The sequence below is a fragment of the Ammospiza nelsoni genome, chromosome 1 (assembly GCF_027579445.1).
Source record: "Ammospiza nelsoni isolate bAmmNel1 chromosome 1, bAmmNel1.pri, whole genome shotgun sequence".
In the NCBI taxonomy this organism is placed as follows: Eukaryota; Metazoa; Chordata; class Aves; order Passeriformes; family Passerellidae; genus Ammospiza; species Ammospiza nelsoni.
Genome location: NC_080633.1, coordinates 92,841,972 through 92,860,959, shown reverse-complemented (window position 1 = coordinate 92,860,959; position 18,988 = coordinate 92,841,972). Strand labels below are relative to the sequence as shown.

The 18,988-nt window shown below is 38.0% G+C and overlaps 1 protein-coding gene across 1 annotated transcript in view; it reads left to right on the top strand.

Annotated features, from left to right (window-relative positions):
• The window catches only part of AHRR (aryl hydrocarbon receptor repressor), an 80,898-nt gene extending 62,756 nt beyond the window's left edge, over window positions 1-18,142 (top strand). The window contains exons 5-11 of the mRNA XM_059486164.1: window positions 6,928-7,017; window positions 8,295-8,424; window positions 9,857-9,990; window positions 11,382-11,581; window positions 13,259-13,377; window positions 14,329-14,470; window positions 17,029-18,142. Of these exons, the coding sequence (XP_059342147.1) occupies window positions 6,928-7,017; window positions 8,295-8,424; window positions 9,857-9,990; window positions 11,382-11,581; window positions 13,259-13,377; window positions 14,329-14,470; window positions 17,029-18,142 (1,929 nt within the window). The remainder of the gene's footprint in view (window positions 1-6,927; window positions 7,018-8,294; window positions 8,425-9,856; window positions 9,991-11,381; window positions 11,582-13,258; window positions 13,378-14,328; window positions 14,471-17,028) is intronic.
• The last annotated feature ends 846 nt before the right edge of the window (window positions 18,143-18,988 follow it).

Below are 18,988 nucleotides of genomic sequence, written 5' to 3'. Positions count from 1 at the left end.
GTTGAAGAGAAGACTGAAAAGCTCAGAGCAGCTGCAGAATTCAGAAAGGACGAAGAGCTGAACTTGCACTGAAGATACGATATTGCCCCAGCTTTGCTTCCATCTGTGAATACAACATCTGCTTTTAAGGAAGTGAAATGAGAAACTGCATGAATCAATATAAAGATGGTTTCTATTTCCAAGTGTAGTCCAGGGCATAGTATTTGTGAAAGAGCATTGACAGGAGGGTTCCTTTACTAATACAGCACAATTTTAAATTCAACATCATGATTAATGAGGAGGCTAAAGAAACAGATATAATTATTATGTTGTAATTTGGTATCCTTTCATAATAATTGCTAAGGTAAATGACATGTTACTCATCCACATACTCACTATCTAGCGAACATCATAACTCTAGCTATGTATTAATAAATAAAATGTGCTTTGCCCCAACAATTTTAGAATAAATAATACAAATATTCTTCTTTATATTATTTTAAGTAGCCTTCAGTACTTGTATACCATCCATTAACCTCAGGTAGCATTCCTATTCCTGCTTCCCATATGAAATCCTAAATGGTAAAGCATGCCATATAACAAATTTGTACTGAGGTGCTCAGTGTCACCCATGAATTAATTCACTTCTGCATCAACAAAACCTTCCCTGACCTGTCTTTAAGCTAGTAGTCATCAGTACTGCTCCTCTCTGGAAGCATGGTCTGTATTCTCTTTTCCAGTGCCTAGTACTTGCAGAAAAAACAAGATTTAACGGGGATGCATCTCTTTCTAGTATGCACCACACCAACTTTCTACTCAAACAAAGTCAGCTGATGCTTCAGCCCTTTTTCTTAGCCCCATCTTGGGCAGAGTAGTTGGTTTTGAGGCGCCAGGTTCATTGGAGACCAGAAATTCATGGATATGTTAACAAAGAGAGGCCCTGTCCCAAGGACTTGACACAGACTAAGCAAGCTTTGTTACAAAAGCTTAGTTTGGAAGGAATGTATAATGGAAGAAAAACTGCATTTACAGTTTTTCATCGTGCATTCAAAACAACTTCAAAGGCAAAGTTGTTCTTGGTTGTGTCCAATACTTATTACATATCAAGCATATAAAAAAACATCACCATGGTTTAAAATGTGTTTACATGTGTGCACACATTGCAATCTCACCCTCCAGGGAACTACTATGTTTTCTTGAAAGTTTATAGCTCACAATTACCGGAGCCCAGTGACTTACATTTTCCTAGCAGATTTCCAGGAGGCCGCTTTCGGCTGCTGCTCCTGACGAGCCCCGGCGTTCCAGCTCCCTTGCTCGGCTGAGGACACGAATGTAAACAAGCATCTCCAAGGTTTCCCTAGTTCCTTCGTGGAAGTGATGGGATATTGAAAAATGGAATAATGAGGAATTTCACCAGCTGAAAGATTCACAAGCATTTGTGCCTTTCAGATGGCCCAGCTGTTCCCTCTGACATTAAATGGGAGGGCCAGGGCTCAAATCTGTCTGGCATTGTGAATGATTGTTGAAAATGTTGACCTTGGTTGTGCAGCACTAGATGCTGAATTTCCATACTGAAAGAAGCCTGAAGTGATATCCAGGTCAAGGACACAGGCAGGAACATGAACTTTGTTTTATTTGGGGTGACAGGAGGAGTGAAAGGAACATAATGGTCAATATATGCATCTTTCTTTGCATTTGAAAATAAACATTTCTGCTGTCTTTGAAAACCAGGGTATCAGATTGAGCACTTTCTCTCTGAAAGGCTTCCCATAAAACTCCATGTCTGTAGACTTCAGCTACTACTTCCTTCTCTGGCTCAAATGATGGAAATTTGTCTTCTGTTTTGTTTCTTTTGCCTGAAATTTAATCTGCACACGCAAACCCTTGATCAAAACTGAATGCTAAAACAATTCTGCCACTCTCCTTTGCACGAAATAGTGCTTACTCACAGAAATTCTCCTTTTGAAGTTGCTTTGTAGATAGATAGTCCAGAGGGCTAAGAGATACTGTAATTTTTGAGCAAAGGCCATATTCTGATGTCACCAGATAAGGTATTTCTGAATAGTCTTTTATGCTATTTTTCACTTCAGGGTTCTGTAAGAGTTAAATTTTTTTTTTTGGTATATAAAGAGAACCAGAGAACCTCAGGGGTTCAGAGGGATTTTTGAGAAGGTTAACTATGAATCCTAAAAACACCAGTGGAAAGAAATACTGATTCACTAAACAATGCAGTTTAAGACAGAAGACACAATTAACTGTCTGCATTTTCCTCCTAATATTCATAAGACATGAGCAAGTATATAATTTTCAGAGTTTTTAAATAGCTACTTATTTAGATCACCAGAAAATGGCCCCATCCCACATAGGATGCAAAAACCCAGTGATCCACTATTGAATGAAGCTGTTCCAGATAAACTGTGAGCCAACTGACCCTGGAAATTTAGTACCCAAGTTGCGTGACTCGAAAATCTGTTCAAAGCAAGGCATGGCTGCAGGCCTTGACTGTTGTACTTTAGTAGCCATAGTAACGTGGTCTCTGGAGACCTAATGCTAGTGAATTTTCCTTTATTTCAAGGAAGAGTAATAAGAGAAATGTGCATTGGAACTCATTCTCTCTCTTTGTTTTTTTTTTTTCCTCCTCCTTATTTTTACTATGCCATGACCTTGACCAAAATATCTTTGAAGTATTTTCTGGCTGATTTTCTGCTACGAGACCAGGAAAAAAAAATCAGGATATATAAAGGATCTTGCCAAAGGAAGTCCTATCTTCCTCAAAATATTTGCCTTCATTCCCAAAGAGAATCTCTTGACTAATAAAGTTTTAAAAACTTCTTAATGGAAGGAACTGATAACTTTCATCTCACAGCTACTGCAGGCACCAGAATAATATCATACTTTCTTTGAACTGACAGATTAATTGTTTTTTGTTTCAGTAGCAGGTGCAGCTTTTCGTGAGTACATAATTGGATGTACATGTTTTTTCAAAAGAACACAAGCCCCTATCTGGTGCCAAGCTCTCTTCTTTTTTTTCATTTGGGAAAAAAGTCCCACATGATTTCATTTTTAAAGTACAATGTAGAAAACTCATGTAAGTGTTTTTAAAAAGCCAAATACAAACAAACAAATGTTCACAATACATACTTAAGTCTGTCTCACATGTTTCAGCTATTATTCTGGATTAGAAATTCCATCTGTCATTGAATCCATATGGTTTGCCAAATGGCAGTTTAAAACCATGTATTTTTTGCAGATTTGAAGTTAGTTGTTTTCTCTTGTAGAAGTTTTAAGGTCCATACTAATAGTTTTCCGTGTTTGTTTTTATGTGTGCATGTGTAAGAATATGCAATATTGCAAAAAAATTTTAGTTTGCTAGTGGACTGCGCTGATTGAAACGCCCTTGTCGTACACAAAGCAAATACCACCAACATTGAGTTGTGGAGTTTGGTTATTTCCCCCTCTAAACACCAGAGCCCCATTTACGCTGTCCATTATTTCTGCTGAGAGGATTAAAGTGAAATGAGAAGAGCTGCCTTTACTTCTCTGCGCTGTCCCTCAGTGTTCAGAGCAAACATGTGCTTTCACGAGGAGTGTGAACTGCCCAGGTATGAGGCTGGTCCACGTCCTCTTTCGTATTTAATTTCCCCAGGTTGTCCATTTCCTAGGCACATGGCTGCTGTGACTCTGACACAGCACACCTCCTCTTCACTGGCAATGAGAGAAAGCTATTGCTGAGAATTTTATTTCAATAATGGAGAATGCTTAAAAATCATAAGTGGAGCCATATACTTTGCTGTGATGTTTAATGTGAGATGTGGTAACTTAGAACAAAAAATGCTGGGAATAGTTTTCACTCATTCTTGTGGACTGAAGCTGTCTCTCCTACTCAGTCTAACAAGTCACTAGGCTTCTGGCCAGAAAAATAGAAAAACCTCTATGCAGTGTTACTGTAAAGGATTTCAGTATGGAGTTGTATTTGGTACCTGAGAGATTTATCTGAGAGGTTGGAAAAGGTATTTTCCTACTGATTTGCCATCGCCATTAGTCACTCGGGGAGGGTAAGGTGCTAGCAAACACCCTCCTCCTTATCCTCACCTCTGGAAAGTAAATAAGTAAAGTATGAATCCCATCCCAGCTCTGACTCCATTGAGAGAATCTTCTGTGTTACAGATGTCTGTTTTCTCACTGAACTAGTTTAGGGTAATACTGAGAAAGCAGAAGAGTTTACAGGTGTGGATGAGACTCACTGGTGTAAAGTTTTACTTGATATGCAGCTTGTCTTTTTTTAATGTGTCTGAAGCAGCAGGCTTCCCAGCTAAAATTAATTTAGAGACATAGAATTTGTGTTAATCCTCAACTTTGTCATGTGGCTCCATAAAAGTTGTTTTTGCACCAAAGTGGATTTTGATTTCCCTGCTTGCAGGGCAAAGAATCTGATGTCTGCAATTGGGGTTGTGAAAACCAGGGGGTGCTTATTTAAGAGATATAACCTCAGGAGAGGACACCAGCATTTTGAGACCAAACCAAAAACAAAGCAGGGGAAGTTTGGAAAACTCTTCATTTACATACATGCTGCAAATCCACACTTGTTTCTGGCTTAACCTAAACACATGGCTCCTTGAACTTTTCCTCCTCTTCTTCTTCCCTCTTCCTCCCTCCCACCTCTTTCTTAATGCCTACTCCAACCTCACAGATGTAGTTTCCAGTACACTTATCTGAATCCCTGGAAATACACATGGTCCCATTTCCCTTTCCAATTTTTAGGAACTCATGCACCTAGCGCAGCCCGACTCTAGCTCTATGGAAAAAATATGTCAAGAAAAACCTTCCTGCTTTCCACTGTGGGGGATCAAGTATTACATTTTAAGGGTAGAGACTGATCTCTTATATATGTGTCTAGGCCTAAAGAGTATGTAAGACTAATTTTTGAACTGATGAATTTATCTCTTGATTCATACAAGCAATCCTTGACAAAGGCAGATATTCCTCCAGGGGCTGAAAAACTCCAGCTTGCCTGCAGGACAGTTGGAGGGTACATTTTAAAAATGTTCAGCATGATAATTTATAGGATTCTTCGATCAAATTCAGATCCTGTTGTCTTTGAAGCTTAAACAATAAAAGTAGGGCTTGGTGTATCACTTTGCATAGCTTAAGAACTTTTATTTAATTAAGCACATTTCTTTCATTTTTTAAATGTTCTTAACTTCTACCTGGTCCTGTTTCATGGGCAGGACTCGAGGTCTTTCAGAATATGCCTGGTAAGAGGCACAGAAAAAAGGGAGCTCCCTTGAGTGCCCCACAGTTATCTTTATGGAAAATTTAATCTATCCAAATTAAAAGGCCTGCCAGATGTTCAAAATGTAATAAAATTCCTAACATCACATCACTGATGGTTTCATTGTTATGAAGACAAGTCCAAAGAGACAAGATGACAAAAACGCTTTCTTGTCTCCATTTGACATTGGAAATGTATATGACAGATACCATCCATGGAGGTTCCTCTCAGTGCAGTGAGAGGTGCAGATGTGAAGATACAGAAATCTTGACACACCATCTTCTGGTTGGTGAGTTGCTGGGACAAATTTGGGCATTATTTAGAGCAGGAAATGGCACCAGTTGAGCAAGTCCTTGTGCTTGAAGAGTTGACAAGGATAATTAGTATTCAACTCAAGCACAACTAGGCAGAGATCACTCTTATTCTGCAAGGGATCTGCACCTATGGAGCTGACCTGGAGCAAAACAAGATTTGCCATTGACTGTTCTTAGCACTGACTTATGGTCAGTGTTGACCTAATTGAATCACTTGCTGCTATGGCCAGTGAAGGCTCCCCACTACTTCTCTGAAGTCATTGATTCACAGGTTGTTCAAGGCACAGAGCCTCTGGCCAAGTGTGGTCCCACGGGGCCACATTTCCAAAGGTGTTCCACATTTATGATGGGAGCCAAACCTTCTGAGGAGGTCAGTCTATTGTGCACTGAACTCTTGAAATTCTGCCCACCATTGTCACAGTGGGAACAGCTTTCAAGCAGACTTGGAAATATGGTCCTGATTTAGGAACCAAAAAGAGAACCCAGCTCACAAGAATATGTCAGTGTATCTGGTTACTGAGCAATTGAAAATCTGTCCTCACTGTGTTTCAGGATTAACTCAGGATTAATAGGCGCATTGAGAGTAAGGTGAAGCAAGGATAATAATAATAATATAGCAGTATTTCAGCAACAGCTATTTGAACTGTAATCTCAAAGACCTCCAAACCACCACACAAAAGGATCTAGACTGCCTTGGAGTGCAAGCCTGCTGGAGTAAAGATATGTTACCAAACCTTTATCAAGGGAAGAGAGGCAGAATTAGTCAGTCCTTGTGCAGCTGGGGACTGACTTTTTATATTCATGGGGACTGACTTTTTATATTCATTGCATTTATGTAATTATGTTCTGTATTATTTTTATAGCAGCTTAAGAAAAAAGCCATACAAAAAAAAAAACCATACAGATCCAGTTTTAAAGTCATGGTTAAAACAGCACATGTATTTAATTTTCCCTTTGGATGTTATTATATTAAATGTATTAATGCATATATATTTAAAGCAATTATTATGGAATGTGCAGTTTTAAATTAAAAGGGAAAACAAAGTAGTTGGCACTTGCTATTAAACTTTTAATTCTATGAATTAATGAGCAAATATAATTATGCAGACCATTAAGCAGACAATAAGCTAGCAATGTAATATGGTTGGTATACTGTAATTAAATATTTTAACTTTTTTAGAAAAGAAAGAAAGCATGTTCCAGGTTGTTACTCATTTTTCATGGTAGGAAAGAATTTAGTGTCTAACTTTTTGCAGAATGAGTTTTTTCTTTCCTAGGATATTCTTAAATTGATTACATTGATACTAATTTTATTCTTTATCTTCTGATTATCTTTCAATGTACTTTATTTTCTTTTTTCAGTCACTGAATGGTTTTGCCCTGGTGGTGAGTGCAGATGGAATGATATTCTATGCATCATCGACAATTGTGGACTATCTAGGGTTTCATCAGGTAAATGTACTCAGAATTACTTAGAATACCCAGTCACTGACATTGTATTGACTTTCTTGCCAATACACATATTGTCAATAATATAACTTCTGCTATTATTTGTAAATGCAGCACTGTATGTTGTATGCCTTTGACTGCTGATTAGACATACATTTACTGAAATAAAGTTATTTTACTATACCATCTCAGACTAATTTTTTTGTCAATCTGACAGGTGAAGATTTATTTCTTGCAACTTCCTTTTATAAGGCTTTTGTTAGCAGAAACATGATCCATTATAAAACTAAGATTTAGCTAGAAGTTTCTTTTCAATTTCAATATAAGATGCTGCTTTTCTAGGCTGGCTGGCTGTGTGTAATAAATATATTCTAAAGTCACAGATTAACAGAACCACACAGTTGGAAAGGGCCTCTGGAGGTCATCTAGCCCAACCTCCTGCTAAAACACATTGAGCTAGAGCAGGTTGATGCATGACTAATCAAGCTTTGAGTTTCTGTGACCCCTCTGGAAGATGTGTTCCAGTGTTTAGCCACCAAGACTGTAATTTTTTTTTTGCTTATTATTAATTCTCTGCTTCCCATGTTGCCACTTGTGTCTGTTGCTCCTTGCCCTCTCACTTTTGAGAAGAGTCAGCCTTTGTCTTCCCCAGCTCATCTGGTTGATGTAGAGAGCAGTACATTCTTTCTGTGGTTTTCCCTTCCAAAGGCTGAGCAAACCCTGTTCTTCTCTCCTGAATGTGCTCCAGCTCTCTTAAGTGTCTTGGTAACACTCTCCTGGGCTCATTTTCACATTCTAATCTTTTTCTTTTCATGGGGTACCCAAAATTAAGAGAGAAATTTACCTTTGCTGAACTTCCTGAGGCTCCTCTCAGCCTATTTTTACCAAAGAGCTGCCTTGCCCTCCCCAGCTAAGGGAGGCACCCTCTATAAACCTGCTGAGCATTCATTCTATCCCAAGATTCCTTAGTCAAGAAATTAAGGAGGGTTTGTCCCAGCATAAATCCCCGCGGGATGCCGCTGGTCATCACTTGCCAGTTGGATGTTTATTAGTCACATTTCCGTATGTAAAATAGAGTTCAGAATAGAAAGAATCATCTTAGGATGTGAAGGGAAAAAGCAGATGTTGAGAAGGAGGGGTCTTTGACAGAACTTTCCTCATCAAAGCTGCTCTGAAGGTGTCCTACACCTGCCATTATTTTAAGCAAAGTATCAATCTACAGAAAAATGGCTGCCCCTCTACAGTTACTAATTAACCATTCCTTGTTGTAATTGTTTCAGACTGATGTAATGCACCAAAACATATATGATTACATCCATGTGGATGACCGCCAGGATTTCTGTAGACAACTGCACTGGGCCATGAATCCTCCCCAGATGTTCTCGGGACAGCAACTACAGCCAGAAACAGGTGGGATTGTGCATGTTGGTTGGAAACACAGGCACCACTGTTCAGAGGTCGAATTGCACTCCACTTATGCCTGTATCTCTATCTCCAGTCAGATTCTTCACTGGAAAGATGCATAGTGGCCATTTATTTATGTTATTTTCTCAGAGATGACATTTCTTCTGATCCTGGGCATTTATAAGGCAGAGTGCTTAAGCCCCTGGTGCTACAAAGTTGTTTCCTTTGCTTTTCTCTAATGTGCCTACACATATTCTTACACACTCAGAATGAGCAGCATCAGTTCTTCATACTGCCAAAAATTTGTTGGCAACAGATTAGGACATCAATAGTCCTCTCATTGATGCAAAAGGTTTCTGTATAGAATAACCATGGAAGCGTCATTTTCTGCCATTTGTTTTCCCATGCAAAATGATGTAGACAGGAGCCTTCTGAAGAACAAATAGGTTTAGCAATGCACCTTTTCTTCTTAGGCTATACTTCCCTAGGATGGGAATTGGATGCCTGCCCTCAAAGATTCTCCTACATGAGATGTTAAGCTGAAATCACAAATACAGAACTTACAATCAGGTTGAAATTGTTAACATTATAAAGTATTATTGATCCCAGCAAAATGTATGCATTTCACCAGAAGGTGAGGTAGTAATTGAGGAAATAAGTTAGGAAGTATAGTCACCAGGTGAGTGGGGAGAAACTTGCAAGAAATCCTTCAGCAACCTCTACGAAATCCTCAGGAAGACAATAATGAAACTTTGGTGGAATTTCCTGAAAAACAGTTTCTGTGTTTTACAGAAGAGTCTTATAAATATCTGAGGAGCTTTGCAAGATTTCATAGGAAGTATGCAGGAAACAAGCAAACCAACATGCACTACTATTTCAAACTATAAAATCTACAAATATTTGGAATTTTCATCCTAATGTATATTGTGAAGAATTTCAGGTCTCAAGTTCATAGTTTTGCATTAATACTTGTGTCTTGTAGAAAATTGCTCAAAAAACTGCACTTGTACAAAAAAATCAAGGAGGTGCAACACCTGAACATTAGCTAAAAATCTACATTTTTTTGTTCTGTTTTTTTCCTAGGATTATAATTTTTCCTTATTTTGCTCTCCTGTCTAATGCATTTTCTGTGATCTCTGATCTCAAAACCAGCAACATCTGTTACCATGATTTTTAATGTTGCATCATTAAAAATCACAAAAACTCACGAAATCAAGTCCAAATTTCTGAAGAAACTCATCCGAATCCCATTGCAGAGCTTTTATTTTTCTTTTGTTAGAGCATGTGCAGATGTATCCATACATGACACCATTGAATATTTGCCCATCCATAAAGCAATTTTTAGCAATTTCCGTAACAGCTTCCTCAACTGGCTACAGAACATTTTCATTATTTCTTAGTGTGATCTGATATATGTTGCCTCCACTGTTGTTCCTAGGGGAAGAATATATTCTCAGTAAATTGTTCAAAGCACAAGAGAATGACAGCATGACAACAGATTACTCTTCCTTTTTAACTCGCTGTTTCATCTGTCGAGTTCGCTGCTTGTTGGACAGTACTTCTGGATTCCTTGTAAGTACAATTTAGTACTTAGATCACTGTAAGCATGACATAATAGACTTTAATTACTTCATATGAAAAATTTTTCAACATAAATATTGTGGAAATCCATGGACAGGATACACTTTTCTTTTGCTGTGCATTAACAAGAAACACCTAGGATAATTACTAATATATGTAAAGAATGATGGGAGGACAGAAAGTTGTAATATTTGAAATGGGAAGACTTTAAAAATTTTTATGTTTTCAACTCTTTTTGACAATATCTGTCCTCAATTTGTACTGGGCATATCACAAGGGTGGCAAGTCTGAATTCCAACAGTTAACATTTAAGCCCAAAGTATTTGCTTTAAGGAGAAGGAAAAATAATGATCTGGTTTTTCCTTTTGTAAGGAATCCTTTAATAATAAACCCCAGAATTAGAAAGTCTCTCGCATGCTCCATACTAGGAGCAGTTCACTTCTAGAAATCACTTCTTCTCCATTTCCTTAGTAAAGACCAATGCTGTTTCTACTTAGGGGAAACTCCAGCATGTGCAAAGAAAATGAAGCTACCAGCATGAGACTGAGAAATGCAAGTTCTGTCTCAGATGCTCATTTGCTGGAAGGCTGTGGGTCTCAACAGCCATCATCTCTGCACCCCTGCTTTAACCTCGTAGCTCTGGAAAATGCCTAACTCAAATGGGCTGATTTTTCACTGGGCGTTTTTTGGTAGTTAATTTTGTCACTGAGAGGCAGCAGCTTGCTCTTGACTTGAACCCTGCTTTCTGACTACACAGACATTTGAGGCAGGGATGGACGGTTCCTTCCAAGCTGTGCACTCTCTATGTGGCTATCTTGAGCCTATTTTTTTCCTTGGTACCTGTCTGCACCGCCCTTGGGTTGTGCCAATCTGTAAACTTCCCAGAGAAAGTGCAGAATAAGATGAAAGAACTAAGAAATCTTGCTGGAGAGAACAGAGCATGGAAAAATAATGGTTCCAGCTTCAGTGAGGTACGGAGGAAACAACTCGGTGTTTGCACCACTGTACGTGGCCCATTTTGGCAAACAGAATGTAACACAGAACTTCTACTGCTGAGTACACGAGAGAGAAAAAACTCTCAACCAGCCTCAAAAGTCTCATCTTACTGTTGATAGTACCTCCACCCACCCTGTCTCTGAAATGGCATGGTTTAAATTATATGAAGAAAATGAAATTCGTAGTTTGAATCGCTGATTCAAAACTGGGTTTGGTGTTAAATGACAGAGTCTATAGGTTGTATTACTATTTTAAATGTTTGTACACTAAATGCTTAAGTTGTTGGGTTTTTTCTTTTTTTTTTCTTTTTTTTTTTTTTAATGGGGGTTTTTGTTTTGTGTTTTTGGGGTTTTTTTTGTTTTCTTTTGGTTTATTTTTTATACCAGACAATGCAGTTCCAAGGCAAACTAAAGTTCCTCTTTGGACAAAGGAAGAAGTCATCATCAGGAACAGTATTGCCACCTCAGCTGTCCTTATTCTGCATAGTGGTACCACTTCTGCTCCCTTCTGTGACAGAGATGAAGATGAAGAGCCTGCTTGTGAGAGCAAAACACAAAGCTGACGATGCAGCAGCAGCAAACACAAAGTATTTACAAATTAATCTTTTGGCATTTAGTGAAGATTATGGGCTATTAAGCATGTAAAAACCACAAATTATGTTAAATATCTCTCCATTTTAAAACTCTTTCTTAGAAAAGTGAATAATTTATCTGGATTTACTATTGAATACAAAATAAATATAATGCAATTACTATAATAGAGCATAATACAATGCAAGATGATGCAATATATGGTACTTTATTTACAATACCTGTTAAGTAATTTATTTCAATATACAAAATTTTATATTAGAAATGGAATATTAGGATATCTTTCTAACCTTCAAAAGTTACCAATGCAGTAAGGCAGCTGTAAAAGTGGAAAAGAAAAAATATTTTTACTGCGAGCTTTCTAATTTCAGTATCTTCTGCTAACACAATTATTTCGACTTGGGCATTTTGGTAACAAACAAAGGAAAAGGGGGACTTCAGAAAGCTGAATGTCTGTATGTGGGGAGGTGTGTTCACAAAGAGCCTAATGAGTTGTATTTGATGTATGCATTTATCTTTCAACAGAAGTTTTATGAACATGTAAATTTGCAATGCACTAAATGGCTTGGGGGTGATCATTTGGTAGCAATCACAAAAGATCAGGACAGATTGTTTTCAGACTCATCTCCTTCCTAACACTTATTTTTGTTAGTCTTCTATGGCAGAATTTGTTGACATTTGGGGCTAGGATCGTGTGTTCTCTTTTTTGCTTAAATGTAACCTTACAGTAATGAGTTCTATTGCTGTGAAGAAAAATGCTCATCAGTATCACTGACAGTACCATAATTTGGTTTTTAATTAGATTATGCTTGTGTGTGTGTGGATTCACTATCCAGATGTATAATGTGGTTCTAGGACATACATCCTTTTGAGAAGAACTAAATTGCTGGAAGTCTGATATAATGGCCTATGCAGGCTTTTGGAATTGAGTTGGAAAGTCATTTCTACTTGCCAGTTTTTCCAGTGACCCAGGAGAAATTAACTGATGATCAAAATTGAGCTCTTAATAGAGAAGTGCTTTACTACCTGACTGGACAGTGGCCAAGGATCTGACAAGAATGAAGCAACCATTTATCTTCAGCGTTTCCTTTGGTTCAGGCCTGAAATATGGTAGCCAAGGATGGTGGGCAGATTTACACAGTCTTTTTTTTTCAAGGCCCTTAATGCAAGGAAGCATTTGTAATTCTGTATTACAGACAATGCACCCTTTTAAAGCCCTGATTGAAGCATTTTCAACTAAAGATTGGAAGAAATACATTCAAATCATATGGTGCTTATGGCACATTGAAGTAATGCCAGCTCTTAAATGCATTGCTGGTGTCTGTGATGTACGTACCTCAAACGTAACTTGAATAGGAAGAGCAGAATATACACAGCATTTGTCTCAATTCCAGATGAAATTTATTTTTCCACATATAGTAAGTCATGAACAGAATATTCCTAAACATAACTATTCCTCTTAATTGAATACAGAACTCCATGCACACACTAGCTGGAGAAACCAAATGATGCAGGAAAAAGATAATTATTTAGTGCTAGTTACTATATACTTAAACCAAACACCTTTGCTAATGGCCACCAGCTAGAAAATCATATCTTTTAGAGTCTGTGATTCTAGAGTCTGTGTTTTCATTCACTGACAAGGAATTTGCCACATTTTCTTCCCTCTACAGCTCCAGTTCAAAAGGCAGTTCAGGACTTTGTGAAGCAACAGAATTATATGGAAGAAACAATCACCACGAAGGTGCTGCCTTCACTAATGCATTACAGATTGCTGAAAACCAAATCAAAGGTACTGCTAAGTACTTCTAGATTATATACAGTTTATGGAAAAAGAACCTCCTCTTTTATTTTCTCCTGATAAAATTTTCAGGTTTTGGTCCCAATGCTGTCTTTCTTCTTCTTCTTCTCTCTAACACCTCTTCTTTAAAAAATACAAAAAATTGTCCACCTCAAAAGATAATGCAGAGTAAGTCTGTGATTTCAGAGGGGGTAGAAAATTTACAGAGAAATAAACAATCACGGTAAATAGTAAATAGTAAATAAATAGTAGTAAAAGAATACTCAATGTATGCTTACCTAAAAGTGGCAGCACTGAATTCAATAAGTTTATGCAAAAATCCTTATAATTAATAACAATATCTATTCCTCTTTGATGAAAACTGGAAGATATGTTACAAATGTTAGTTTTCCCCAAAGATTAGAAGACAGAGGAAAATTAGAATGCATTGTCTTTAAAACTCATGATGTGCCCACAGCTTTGACTCATGCTTTTTCAATGTTTGGCTGTGGAAAAATTATGAGAGTCTAGGCTCTATTTCAGATTTTACAATGGATAAAATTTTGATGGTAAGTCTATCCCACTGGGCAATTTCTTCTTGAGCAGAGTTGTACTCATCCTTCTATCATATCTGCTGGAAATTTTTATTGCCTTTAAAATCATTCCTCTCTTATAGCTCCATTTTTCATGAACATTTTTTATGGGTACTACTACTGAGATGAAAATATTAGAAGGAATGACTATTACTGTAAAATCCTTGGTTACAGTTTAAGTGCCTTACTAGACTTTTCAAATATTAGTTTTAAGATGGATTTTTCTTCATTTTGTGACATATTTTAGATTGTAGTTTCCGATGCTGATGCTTCTAGGGTAACAAAGAAGTCTTTGAACGTTTGCAGTTTAGCTAACAAAAACCACTTAATACTGCTTGTATTAAAATCTTTTTTCTTTTAAATTATATAGCAAAGAATAATGGAGAAAATGGCATTTCTCTAGTCAAAGTACAAACAAATGAGGATCACTGGGTCTGGGTTCAAGCTAACACTCAGCTTCTGTATCGAAGTGGTTGTTCAGAATATGTCCTTGCCCAACAGCAAATGTTAAAGTAAGTATATTTTCCAGTACCAAAAAGAGAAAAAAATAGGAAAATGAATGCATTCTTTTTGTATGAAATCTTTCAAAGGGCTGTAGTGACCTAAGAGAAGAGATGAATGAGAAGAATTTAGTTTACTTATGATATGGAAATCTATTCCTGTCTTGGAACATATGGAATGGCAGTTACAATCTTAAACAATATTTATTTTCTGTCTTCAGCCATTTCTTCTGCATATCCATTGCACAGAAATAAATACATTTTTAAAATATTTGTCCTTCTTGCACAAAAAAAAGTATTTTGGATTTTTTTGGTTTGCTTTATGTTGCAGCTGAATCTAGTGCCCTAGTTTTTCTGCTTATCAGCATTTGACTATGTTAAGCTTTTTTTTTTTCTTCATGTAAGACAGTTGAGCTCATGTTTTCAGTTGTGCATGTGCAATATAATCTAAAGAAGGGTGCTCATATTCATTCTGTGCTTTCTTTCAGACACATCTAGGCTTTTTCCTGTAGGCTCAGTCACAGAGTAACTAATCTCACAGTAAACTAATCTCACAGATTTGCATTGAGAGAGAGTTTTTGGATGAGTTTTACCCTTTCCTCTCAGTGGGCTTTGCATCCTTCCCCCATGGGACTGTCTGTTCCAGTTCCTGTGGCCTTGCTGAAGTATCTCTTCAAGCTGGTCTGAGGGAAGAGATAAGAGAGTGGACTCAGGGAGCAGGGCCAGGAGTTTTATGTAGCCACCATCTGGCCCAGTGTTAAAAATGTGGCTGTTATCCCAGATTTTTTCCTTCAAAATGCCTTGCAGGTGGAAGAAATTAAAAAAGTCTTTGCACTTTCAGAGTAGATATTCCTTGCAGGGGGTGTATCTCCCAAGATCCACATGAATAGCAGGGGAGCTCTCACCTGAGGATGCGCTAGCTTTTTACCTTTGCTGGGGTGGCACAAATATAACCTTGCTGTGTCAGGGAATGAAGTTCTATTAAAGATTGAAGATCAAATGGGGCTGTTTCTTTTATTAGTTTTTCTACTTCCAACTTGTTTTTGTGTAATTAAGCATGTTTATTTAGTTACATTTTTGCTTTCAGAGAGATTAAAATCCTTCCTTTATGCTTGATAGTTCCCACAGAATGAAGTATAACAAGACTTGGCCTTAGAGATTATATTCAGTTCTGTCTTGGTCAGCAATAGACTTTGTTTTTGCTACAACTTTTTTTTTTGCTGTTGTTAAAATGTATGCTGTCTTCCAGGAAACATAGACTCTTTTGAAGAATTTTCACTGGATACTATTTCACTGTAAAATTCTTCACTTGGGGGTTTAGCTTTTTGTGACTATTGCTTTTTGTTCAGTCCTGTGCTTCCCAATTTGACCACTTTCTGAGAAGCATGTTCTGCAGCAAACTTTTATGAGACTATTTGCATCTCAATACGGTCAATAATAAAAATAAGAATATTTAGCAGAGGACTGAAAATATTTAATGCCTCAAAACAAAAAAAAAGAACGAGAGGAAATATTCCTCTTTCAGGGTGTACATTATTACAGTGGGACGTTCTCTCTTTGTAACAACACGAACTCCCTCTACTGGAAAATCCTTTTCTTGCACATTGATTCAAGGAAACGCAAGGAAATATTGAGGTCAGTACTCAAGGGAAAAGTTCTCTTGTGAACGAAGAAAAAGCCTTCTAAACCCCTCAGTAGCACTTCAGGTTTTCATACGCAGTTTCCTACTGAAATGTCTGCTTCTTGCTTGGAGATGCATGAGGTGGTTTTGTGGCACTTGATTTGGGAATCAGCACATTAGTGAATTCAGGACCTAAATCTCCATATTTGTACCCCAGTTCTGAAAACAGCTGCTTTGGGCATGGAAGTGCTCAGGCAACACTCTCTGCCAGTGTTCTTCTTTAATGTTCAGTACTTCAGCTGGAGGTCATGGAAAATTTATTCACTGGCCATCTTAGAAAACAAAAGGCAGCATAAATTAAGTTAGACATATAAAACAAACCTACACCCAATATGAACATCTGTGACTATTTGGTTATTCAATTTGGACATTTTATTTCCTCTCAGCTGTGTTCTCGAAATGTAAGACCCCCACAGTTTTTCCTCAAATCACTCTGATCAGAAAGCGCTTATGTGTCCAAATAATTCTTTGTTAACAAAATATATCTCATTTAAAATACTACTTGTATTTTGTCTCTAGAATTTTCTACACACAAATAATATTTACATGTATTTTAAGGGAAGAATAAAAGTGTAAGGGAATTAGTGTATTGTACTACAGATTTTAGGTTCTTTATTGAACTGTGTGCCTGAAATGGAAGAACAATGCATGAATTCACATGAAGCAATGCCTCAGAAAGTTAGCTGTGCACAGATATTGACACCCAGCTGCAGGCACACTCTTTTGTTCTCTCAAGCAAATGCAAAGATTATGTGCACAAGAGTGTGAGAGTTCCGTATTTAGGACAATATAGGGCTTGTAATGCATGTTGAGCCACTCTGTATCCCAGAAAACAACAATTTAGAAACATCTGATTGACCTGTCTTCTCTTTTCTACTCTTATTGAAAGGGAAGAAGATGAACAACTGAAGATACTGAGTGGTTTTGCCAGTTTGAAAGGAAACCTGGAGGGGCTTTCCTATAACAGTGCCATTGAAACTCTGGGCCAGTGGAAGCATATTAACTGGGCAGCAGTGAAGAATGAACAAGATAATGTAAAAGTGAAGTTTGAGCCTCATACTAATGGTGAGTGTTTTATGCAGGAGGAACCTCTCAGCTCTAACACATCACTTTTAGGCATTCAAAACAACTGCACCACAAACAGTAGCTGGACTTTAAGAAACTCCAGCTCTTGTTCTATGAGCCAGAGAATGAACACGTGTCCAAACAGGAGAGCTGGATCATTCTACAACAGAGACCAAAACTTCTTAAATCTGGCATCAGCTTGTCCTTCCCACTGGGGGAGCACAGAGAACGGCCAGTGCTACTCGGGGCTCCCGCAGCGCTGTGCAGAGAGCTATGCCACAGACCACGGGAAGCTGCAGAGACCATTCACATCCTCAGAGTCTCTCTATGACACAGCCACTCCCTTGGAGATGCCCATCAAAACAGAATACGACTCTGACTCTGAAAACATTGCTGACAACTACCTGCAGAGCCGAGCCTGGCTGGATGAGAGCGGCGCGCTGAGGAAGCAGGGCCCCGGCTATCCCAGCAGAGTGCACCTCAAAACGGAGCCAGACCTCTGCCAGCCAGCCTTGCCTTGCCAGAAGCCAAGGAACTGCCTTTACACGCCCCATAACTGGCAATGCATCGTAGCAAATCACCCCAACAACCTGAACTTGAACAGAGCTGGCAAGGGCTCACGGAACAGGGAGGTGCCCCCCTTTTGCCCTCAGAACTCCTCCGTATGTTTGGAAAGCGTGCCCGACCTGCCACACGCACCTTGCTACGGCCACTTCTACAGCCCCAGCCCAGGGGAGGAGAAAGAGCAGATGAATGAGGTGTTCAAAATGCCATGTGAATTTAAAAACCCCTGCTTGGTTCAAGCCATCAAGCGTGAGCCCCTGGATTCTCCACCATTGTCCAGCAGTGGACAGAACAGAGTACACGCGAGCTTCCCTGAAAATACATTAGCAGGTCCTGTGCCTCATAAAACCACTGAATGTACATTTTTGCAATAGATTTTATAACATTTGAAATATTTATAATGTTAAAAGCAAGAAGTTGTAGATTCTTTTCCAGTTGAGTTAAATGATTTACTAAAATCAAAAGCCAGTGGAAAGATTTTAAGAGTGTGTGTGTGGGTGCACCTGTGTATGAAAAGAAACAGACACAGGTACACACAGCCTACCCCTTGCTACGGCCCTTCTTTTAGTGATCTTTGGAAAGAGGAAAGAAAGATAAAACCTCAGGCACAGAAAAATAATCATTACTTGCTGCACAGGTGTACCTGATCATTTTTCCTTATCACCTTTCCTCTCTTGTCTACAGTTCATTAGCAAAGTCTAGCAATTTCTGTTTCCTTTGTTCTCTTTGTTTTTCTCAAGCTGATGAGACGCCTCTGTGCAAATCAAAAATATTTATGGCTTTCAGTGTGGTCAGTCTACCATAAGAGGTTTTGGTTTATAATTATTTTTCTACTCTTATAAGAAGGATCAGCTATTCCTTCATCCCAGCATTAAATTAATGGCAATAGGAAAGGGCTTCCCAACACAACTTCTTAATTTAAAAGGACCACGTAAGTAAAAACAACGACTTGCATAAGTGAATTAGAAATTATTTTACTTCAAACTAAAGTTATTCCTAAGTTTCTTGACTAGTATTCTTTTAGAATCCATATTTTTCCATATTTTTCCATTTCATTGCTATCAGCCTTTCATGTTGCTGCTGAAAGACTGAACAATGGGATGTAATCTACTTCTATAAATGAGTTACAAAATGCTGTTAATTATACATGAGAACAAAGTATTTCTCTGATTATTTTCCTTGCTGTTACTTGTAACATCAACAAAGGAAATGCACTTTTT